This window comes from Nematostella vectensis, chromosome 2 (genome assembly GCF_932526225.1).
Source record: "Nematostella vectensis chromosome 2, jaNemVect1.1, whole genome shotgun sequence".
NCBI lineage: Eukaryota > Metazoa > Cnidaria > Anthozoa > Actiniaria > Edwardsiidae > Nematostella > Nematostella vectensis.
The window spans coordinates 14,996,427-15,006,003 of NC_064035.1; the positions used below are offsets into that span (position 1 = coordinate 14,996,427).

The 9,577-nt window shown below is 42.9% G+C and overlaps 1 protein-coding gene across 6 annotated transcripts in view; it reads right to left on the reverse strand.

Moving 5' to 3' along the window:
* Positions 1–9,488, reverse strand: part of LOC5521826 (titin) — a 171,210-nt gene extending 161,722 nt beyond the window's left edge. For 3 of the 6 annotated variants that reach the window (XM_048723312.1, XM_048723310.1, XM_048723308.1), the window contains exons 1-15: positions 9,137–9,482; positions 8,972–9,040; positions 8,629–8,740; positions 7,423–7,513; positions 6,884–6,985; positions 5,826–5,942; positions 5,069–5,473; positions 4,365–4,487; positions 3,645–3,836; positions 3,461–3,572; positions 2,873–3,120; positions 2,679–2,801; positions 2,069–2,260; positions 1,292–1,642; positions 899–1,021 (exon numbers count right to left, since the gene is read on the reverse strand). In XM_048723312.1, the coding sequence (XP_048579269.1) occupies positions 899–1,021; positions 1,292–1,642; positions 2,069–2,260; positions 2,679–2,801; positions 2,873–3,120; positions 3,461–3,572; positions 3,645–3,836; positions 4,365–4,487; positions 5,069–5,473; positions 5,826–5,942; positions 6,884–6,985; positions 7,423–7,513; positions 8,629–8,740; positions 8,972–9,040; positions 9,137–9,272 (2,496 nt within the window). In that variant the 5' untranslated portion in view covers positions 9,273–9,482. Of the gene's footprint in view, positions 1–898; positions 1,022–1,291; positions 1,643–2,068; positions 2,261–2,678; positions 2,802–2,872; positions 3,121–3,460; positions 3,573–3,644; positions 3,837–4,364; positions 4,488–5,068; positions 5,474–5,825; positions 5,943–6,883; positions 6,986–7,422; positions 7,514–8,628; positions 8,741–8,971; positions 9,041–9,136 lie in introns of all 6 variants that reach the window. The other 3 variants (XM_048723309.1, XM_048723311.1, XM_048723307.1) reach the window with 2 other exon arrangements.
* Positions 9,489–9,577: the final 89 nt, after the last annotated feature.

The following is a 9,577-nucleotide window of genomic DNA, read 5'->3' on the forward strand; positions in this document are numbered from 1 at the left end:
GCAGTAAAGTAATCAATAGGCGGATAATCACCAGAGAAAATCCCGGCTGCAAATACGATAAGGATGAAGCGAGAATCCACAGAAGCACGGACCGACGGAAAAATTGTTAGACCCAAAAGACCATTATTTTCTCGCCAAACTCGCGTTTTGTATGTTTGCATCTTAACCAAGTCGTTGTTAAATTCCATTTGCGTTTAATTTGATATTTATTTAATGTGAAAAAAAAACTAAATAAAATATAAAATTAATAAATTTGACGTTATTTTTATCATCGAAACCAAAAAAACAGCAGGTCCCGCGTATGCCCCTTTTGAAATTTGCTATAAGAACGAGGATTTATAGCATTTAGCAATAGGGGGTATATAGTGTTTTTGTACTACTAAATATACAACAAATATTGGTGTATATGAAAGTATGGAAAGCACAACAAAACATAATTTATGATTCAAACATTTTGTATCTGATATACATGCGGAAGGGATATCTAACAAAATACACAGAGAATTGGCGAGAAAAGGTGAGTGTATTACGCGATTGCATGGAGCCCATCTAGAGTGTCGCAGCTAAGCGGAACCGGAAAAAAGCGGGAGAGAAAAGAGACATAAACTCTTTATGTCTTTGGTATAACAATTTACCCCCCCCCCCCCCTTCACGACCTTTGCCGTCACTACAAATCTACCTCTAACAGCCGCCTTGTTTTCGAATGACGTGCAACTTAACCACCGCCTGCAAAAAAAGTAACCAGACCCCCAGCGAAGTGTTTCTTTGGCTACGTTGTGCGTCATTAGAAATGTCGTATAAGTCAAAAGTTGTACAGACAGGGGAGCTGTTCATAGGATAGTCTGGGTGGCCGAAGCAGCCTCTCCTTTAACTATCCCACACCCCCAGTACTACATACCTTGACTCGCTTCTCAAGATCCGTGAAGGCCTGGAACAGATCCTGGGCCTGCTGATAGTTCTCTCCTACTGTCCAGCGGTCTTGCGCATTCTCTTCGAGTGCGTTCCGTATCCACACCATCAGCTGTAAAAAGTTAAAAAATTTAGCTTGACGTCTGGCGCCAATTGTTTGGCTATAATCACACTAAGCAACGAAGAATGCGCAAAGTTGTGCTTTCTGAATCATTTTGAAGATGACATTTTGACAAAATAAGAATTCATTTTAGCCTTGCAGAGTTAGCAACAAAACTTGAAAACGTATGAATGGACTCATTTTTTAGGAAATCTAATTCGCGGCGTGCTCTCGAAGATCAGCTGTTCGACCCTGTATCACGTGACACGCAACACAGGTTACCTCCTCAAACTGATCCGCATAATCCTCAAACTGCCTCCAGCTTGACAGTGTGCGCATGCGCTCGTCCCAGGCCTCCTCGAATCCTCGGCGCGCCTCTTCCAACTCCTCCACGCAGTCCTCTAGGGGATGCAGCGGCTTGAGCCCCACCTCACTTCTCTCACCAGGCGCTGGCAGGTCCAGTCTGTCAATCAACGCTTTCCCCATAGCAACGGTCTCTGTGTAGGTGCGGTTGATGGATTCCCTCGTGTCCTCGTGTGCTGCAAGGAAGGCACGCGCTTCCTCGCGAGACAGATCCTCCGGGAGTCGTTCTGACGAGTAGCCCACACGGAGGTCGTCTAGGCTCTGCATCAGCTGCAAAAGTGAGGGCGGAAAGGAGTGATATCAGCGTGCTTGACACGGCAATCCTTAACTGCGTGAGACTGGAGTGCGATTAGCGTGCTCGATAGCGTGATTACCGTTAGCGTTGTAAAGCAAGCGCTATCACCTCCTGCATGCAGGCGTTTGGTGGTCTTTATATCACGAACAACAGGCCTCAAGCGATCGTAGCCGCAATCTCCTGTTATCACTAAGATCTTACTTTTCCTCGCTGAAGTCAATATCAGGTTTAATTCTAAAAGGGCACCGGTACCATATCATTGCTTATATACGGTTGAACTCGTTTCTATCGCAAACTCACTCCTCCTTTACCACGAATGACTTCAGTAGTAGCAATCAGACAAAAAATGAAGACGCATATACAGAGATTGCAGTTCCCCGGGTCAAGGTTATAGCACCCACCTGCTCCGCGCTGTGATAGAACATGTGCGCCACAGCGAGACGCGCCCCGCGCTCCGCCATAGCTTTACAGAACTCGTCCCACACTTGATTCAACTGATCTTCCATGCGCTGATTAGGCGCCATATCGTAACGGCAAGTGCGACGGAGGACCAATGACGTCTGCAAAAGTTGCTTGCCGTAGTCAAACGTACCCTGTAAACACAGACCAAAATCAAACGTGCCCTGCGAATATAGAACTCAGTAAAACGTGCCCCTACGAATATAGGCCCCAGTAAAACGTGTCCTGCGAATATAGGCTCAGTCAAACGTGCCTTGTGAATATGAACCTAGTCAAACTGGGGACTAGGGGAAAATAGGCCCGGTTAATTGTGCCCTGTGAATATAGACCAAAATCAGGTTCTGCTAATATAGGAACAGTTTAAAGTGCCCTACGAATATAGGACCGCGCTTTAACGTACCCTCTGGACATAGACCACAGTTAAAATATTCCAATACGATAAATAAACCAGTCAAATCAGTCTTCCGTATCTACACCAATAGACCCCTAAAAAGATGGCAAAAGGCGTCCAGACGACACAGACCCAAAATCTATAGACAATGCAATATAAACCTTTGCAGTTATCTCCACTCGCTCGTGCTCCTTTTGAAGAGCGTCTGTTTCGTCCGATGTCCGGCCCACTTCTGCACATGTGTCCAGGGCTCCGTTCCGCAGTTGCCCAAGCCAAGTAATGGCCTAAAGAAAAATATTAACATCATTTAGAACTGTCCAAGTGACCGTGACACGTCACGCAATATGTCACGCACCTGCTGTGCGTCACCCTCACAAGTCCTCAGCTGCAATAACTGCTGAAGTTTTAACCTCCTCACGTCACACAACTCATCTGTACGTTTCTTGCGGCCCTGTAACTCGTCCAGCGTCATCTGAACATGATGGATTGCTTGACTGAAGTCTGGGGTGACAACATCACCGTGGACGTCTGTGGTTGGTGCGTTCATCAATTCAATAGCTGTCGTGGCGTCACGTAACGTGTCTTCGGACGCTTGCGTCACGGCTGTGATGGATAGATGCGTTTATCATTGTTAGGCATAACAACGTCTTATTTTGTCTACAGTCAAAGCTCTCACTTCGGGAATAAAGATTTGTGATCGTTATTGGAGCTGGTCGCCTTGAAAATGCACCCAATAGTGGCGGATGGGGAAAAGGTTTTGTTACCTTGCTTGTAGTCGTCAAAAAGCTGCAACTTGAAGTCATTTTTTTTCGGTTTGTTGTATGGAATATTGTAATATTGCATTGTTTGGTGTTTTGAAGACCAAATTGTTGGTGGTCTGTTAAGAGAGCCTTGAAATAATATAAAACCATAATAATCATCAATGTTCCTGGACAATTCTTACCGTCTGCCTTGTGTTCAAGGGTCTTGAGTAACATTTCTGCACTTTCTTGGTCTTCTATCAGGATCGCATCCGAGCAGAGGAGTTCCAATAAGTCGTCAAGAAAACTAGAAAGCTGATCAAACAAAGGCATAAGTCGATCGGCAGTAGAAACAATACGATACTATGCGATCTTTTTCTTGGTTACCTTGGCTGCGTTCTGGTAAAACATGTGGGTAGAAAGCACGAGGTCTTTCCGACGCTCCATTCGGGACGCAAAGCTGCGGCAGACTTTGTCTAGATAGTCTTTCTGGGCGCGCAGCTTCCGGCTGGCGAAGTGATTTTCCTGGAGCATGCGTTTCGCGAGATCGCGAACTCGACTGAACAGCTGGATTACTTCCTGTAAGAACCACACAGTTGGGTATTGAGTATAGGTATTGAGGCTCACAAAGTGGCAATACACTAGTACCCAGCATGGATATACAGGATTAATGGGATGGTCCTAGGAGGGGTCAATTCTACTATAAACAAGCTAATAACAAACTCAATGTTCGGCTACCATCCATCCAAATATTATCGAAACTATAGTGGAGTCAACCATAGTTGAGCCACTTTTTGTAATTGTTTATAAAGGTTGCATGAACAAATAAATTAACCGCTAAACAATGGGCGTCAAATGCGCAAGTCCCCGTATGTACTACCAAACAAGGGGGCATAGGGCACGTGGTCTCACTACTTTTTACCCGGGAACCGGGTAAGATGTCATGCTTGCGATCGTCAAGTGTGTAAACGCGTTGCGCATTAACATAGAGGGTGTGGAAATGGTGTAAGACGTTTCAGAAGAGTCGGATCGCTTCGCGCGCAAACATGGACGGTAATAGCTTTTTTTTGCATGAACGTGAGAGTTAAATGCTGCTTCCGAACTCACCCGCGCAGAGATGTCGAACTCCTCATGCTGGCGACGGTGAAATTCGCAGCTCTTGACGGAGTCACCGAGATCGTTAGAAGAACTAAGATATGCCTCTCCCGTGCCCATCAGCCAGTCAATGACCTGCAACATACCGGCAACCTTCGGTTAATAATCTGCAACGTGCCGGCAACTTACGGTCAATTTCCTGCAACGTGCTGGCGCCGTGGGGCTAAGTAAATTCGTTTTGTACCAAAGTCGACACGTTTATAAACCGTTCATATTGTATTGCTCACGGGTCATAATACGGCTAAAGGGGCATAGACGTATCCAGTCGCTAATAAATGAAAACAGGGAAACTGCGCGAGGCAAAACGCTGCGAGACGGAAGCTATTGGCTAAGTTCGTCAAGCCTAACAACGAATCTAATAAGGGACGGACCTTTAGAATGATGGGGGCAAAAAGCAAAAACAAAACAAAAATAGAAAAAAAATTACGTGCAGGCCGATCCCCCACAAAGCTTGCTGAAAGAGAAAAACAATCGTGCAAAATTGAGGCTTTTGAAAAAAATTCAAGCAGACAAAAATGGCCGACTCCCTTTTCTACGGGTCCTTCCTCAAGAAGTCACATTTTCCCAGCATATAATAAATTATTAGACTATATTATTGACGAACAGAACCATTAGGGTGGTAGTGGAAGTGCCATTCGGAGCAGTTGATAACATACCCTTTTGAAGCCAAGCTCAAACTCGATCAAGTCACGATTTTGTATGAGCTCCGTCCATCTATTCTCCCACATGGAAACTAAGTGTCCACGCATACCCTCCAGCTTAGAGACCACGCCTTCTACCTCAATCTTCTCTTCTGTCGCTAGGGACATCGGCGAGCCTGAGTGCCGCAGACCAGCAGGTATTCGGGGCTCACTGCGCTCCAGCCAGTTCACGAGATCGAGGCCACGCTGAATTACCGGCTTGATGACGTCATCCAAGTATGCCCGCTTGGCCTCATGGTCTCGGAGGAGTTTTTCTGTGTCGGGGATGGTGTCACTTTCAGCACGTGTGTCCAGATCATCTTCCAGGGTGTCACGTGATGCGAGAAGTGCTGCCGCGTCATCCGCAAAACGCTCAGCAAACTGAAGAAAGAGAGCATTATAGTTAACTGAAAAAATTAACGGCCAAGAAAACTAAAAGAGCAGGTGCCAAATTATATCAGACATTTTGCAGCAGCAGGTTATTTTAACAATTTGGAAAAAAATAAAGAAAATACATTTTATTAATTTGAGTAAGCTCCAATAATGTTGTCCTTCCCTCTACGGTTCAAACCTCAAAGGGTACGAATGGCCTTGTAAATACACAGTGCCATAGCACGCCTCGAAATATTGGGGGAGCACAATACAGAAAGATTAGGAAAATATTCGGCTTTTAAGACTTTAAAAATTCTCCAACCACTGGTCATTGTGCCCCATGACCTCTAGCAACACTTACCACTCTACGTTGAATCCAGTCTTCGTGATCGTATGGAAGTGTTCCGCCATAATCCCGGGTTAGGTGCGCCTCGTCAGCGATTTGAGTAAGCTTACTACTGGATGATAATACAGTTGTCTGGAAAATAAATTATTGAAAATAAAATGTTTGGAATTTGTGTAGCGCTTTAAATGTAACTGAATTTACTTGTCAGTGTGTAGGTGCGGACTACAGGCGCGTACCCAGGATTGGCTTATGGGGGGTGCGCAGTCATAAGTATCATATAGAAAAAGCAAAGGATTTTAAGATTTCTTGATAAGAAATGACCCACTTTTGGGCTGCCAAGGGGGGGGGGGGGTGCGGGCCACCATGTGCATGCACCCCCTGTGTGCCTGGACTGCTCCATAAAGTTTACAGGACCGTAGCCATGATTTTGAGCGGGGGGTTTCATTTACCCATTTAGCGGACCATTTTCTATTAGGTAGCTCGTCCTAGCTTGCAAAGGTACTAAATTTTTCTTCATCAGGACCTTCAAGTCGTGTGGGGTGGTTTTTCCGAGCCCCCCAAACCCCCCCTGGCTACCGGCCTGGTTTACAATAAGGAGTGTGAGTTAGTGTGTAAGCCTTTTCCCTAAAGGTGTTTCTACAGGCCAGCCTTCCCATTGATTCTTTAACCTTCCACAATACAGTAAAAAAAGTGTGGTGAGAGATGGGAGAAAGTTCGATCCCCTTTTTTGAACTAGCAAAAAAGCATCGACTCATGGTCAGTGAATTTTGAGCTAAGGGGTTTTTTTTTACTTATTCAACTGTAACGTTTCTACTATATGTATTGTTTTCTAATCTTGCAGTCTAATCTTGGAGTGGCCCCTAGGGAGAGGGTCTGAAACTTGTAAATCCAGACAATGTGACTGCAGCTATATGCAAAGAATTTTGAAATAAATCTGTTTCTAGCGGAATCTAGACTTGCAGTCCGTTTTTGTCTTGTGCTGCCAATGTAGGACTTTGGTTTTTATTTGGGCTCATATCGAGCACAAAATAGGAGGGCAACGGGTAACTTTCTAATGCATTGATCAGCTCTACCTCATGGTCTGTGGTTTTTATTGATGTATCAGATTTTCTCTTCTCCCAGAATGCATCAGGTTTTATGATAACAATCTGGTGAATCTTGTCAGGAACAACCTCCTGTAAATAAGGAATATTTGTGTGAATTTAGGTATGCCATAGCATATTCTTCCACACTAATATGGATATGGCAATAAGTATGGTATATATGGGGTTTCATTTCCAAGGCTATTTTCTGATAGAGGTTGTCGATGTTGCAACCCCTCTACAAGAGAAAAGAATTCTATAAGAAGTATGCTATAGGAATACATCGACTACAGGAGCAGATCCAGGAATTCCAAAAGGGGGGCTGAAGCAAAGGTTTAAAAAAGGGGGGGGGGGGGGTGGATTCATTGTTCTCAGTGGATTTCCTTATATTTCTTGTTATTTCTAAGCCAAATATCTAAAATAGGGGGAACGGGGCCCGCTCGGACCACCCCCTCGTCCCTGGACTAACAATTGTAAGCCTACAAGATAAAATGCATTCAATATGGTCCTATCTTACATGCAGTCTATACCTGTAATGTTTTGAGTAAGGCTTTGGCAGCTTTCCATGTTCCCTCATGAAGATCGAGTACAAAGGTGAACTTTCTGTTCAGAACTTCTTCACTACAAAAACATTGATTTCAGAAAAAAATGGACATTTCTACACAGTACAAATACAAATAAATAACAAAAATATCAAACTGAGGCAAAATTCACCCCCATGATAATGATGATAATGGAAATGACAATAATGATGAAAATGTTGATAGTGATGATACTAATGATGATGATAGATAGTGATGATGTTGATGATGATAACGATGATGATGAATAGTGATGATGCTGATGATGATGATGGATAGTGATAATGATGATGATGATGATGCTAAAGATGATGATGGATAGTGATAATGATGATGACGATTACGATAATGATGTTGATGGGGATGACGATGATGATGACAATGACGATGATTATAATGCTGATGATGATGATGCTGTATTGTTGCTGGTTATGATAATGATGGTGGTGGTAATGTAAATATTACAGTAATGATTGAAAATGATAATGTTATCACAGTTATCTAAATAAATAATTTCCTATAATTTTCTAGTGAACAGAGAAATCAATGATCACTTTTTTATTACAAAAGTACATGTACAAAAAAACTTGCTGTCCTAACACAAAAGTTATCCCAAAAACCTTCTGTGGATATCTACACAACAAGTGGATATCTACACAACAATGGTTTCCCTGTGTTTTTTTTTTTTATCTATTGGAGCTTTGTAAAAAGGTTCCCTAGGCCTTAGCAAACCGTAAACAAAGGGATACATTGAGAGGGCTTTAATAACAGAAGCCATTGGACGCACATTATTTGTAAAGGGATTACAAGCTTAGACGCAGTGCGAGATGTATTTTGAGACATCAGCCCTTGATGACTCATGGCACCCAAAAATTCAGGTTTATCTCTCGGCGGAATGCCAGAGAAATGATAACGATAAATAGCAGAATCTACACGCAATACAAGCTTCAAATTGTTTGCAAACTTTTGTTATGCCCGATTGGCACTTAATTGATGCGTATTAGCACAGAAGCTGACTTTGTAGTTACTCAAAATAAATGCACAAGTTAACTATTCAATTAATTAGAAATGCAATTGCTATTACGGGTAACAACCCACAAACGTCAATAGACGAAAATAAGTATCAATATAAAGCATTACTTTGCTTTCTCTTACCTCGGGATTTGAGTGAAATAAATCAAAGTTTCTGAAAGTTTCTCTGTGTCGATGTCTTCATGTTTGGGCACTAAAATCGTAATGATTGCTCTTCCTTGTCGGTCGTACCCTCCTAAACAAGTAGCGGAAAATTATATCAGCTACGCCTACAATTCTTACAAAAAGCCCAGAGATTTGACATTCTAAATGCTCAATACCCACCTTCTAAAACCACAAAACTGCTTAACTGTCAAACTAGACTTGCCCAGCCTATGCATGTCAGCTAAATTGTAAATTTATTGTGTTTCGAAACTTTATTGATAGCGGAGTCTAGCGCAAGTTTTGCAAACAAATACCACATTACCTGATAGAAATGCGGTCTTTTCTCTAAGCGTCCCTAAAATATCTACAGCTTTAATTCGCCTTCCCAATGCTATAACACAAAACAAAACAAAAAATATTACAAGGGATATTCAATTGGCAAACAATTCGATACGATGCTCAATTGCTTGTAATATAATCAACTCACATCTTTGCCTCTGGATACGGATATCTGGGAAACTGGACGAATACTCAGGTCGATAACTATGTGTTTGGAAGGAGAACTCATCAAAACCCGCCAAATCTGTCTCTTTCTCTGGATTGCCATTAAAATACGCTGCCATTTGCAAGGCCTGAATTGCAACCAAGCACTGTGACCTATTACGGGGCCCTCAAAGGTTAAACGGTGTCAAATCAAATTCGTCCTTCCATATTTCCGCCTCTCGCTGTCTTTGGCGAAAAAGTGAATATTTGCCTCTGTATGATTCTTTCTGCAGTGTCTGAATTTAGTTGTAGACCTCAGAGAGAGTTCCCCAGGGGTTTAGCGCTGTTTAGTTTAGTGGGACAGCGGTCGATGGGTGTTTAAAAATGTCTGGAATGTCGCATGCTATTATCACCTTCAGTTCGCAATGTTGATAAAGCTTGTTCC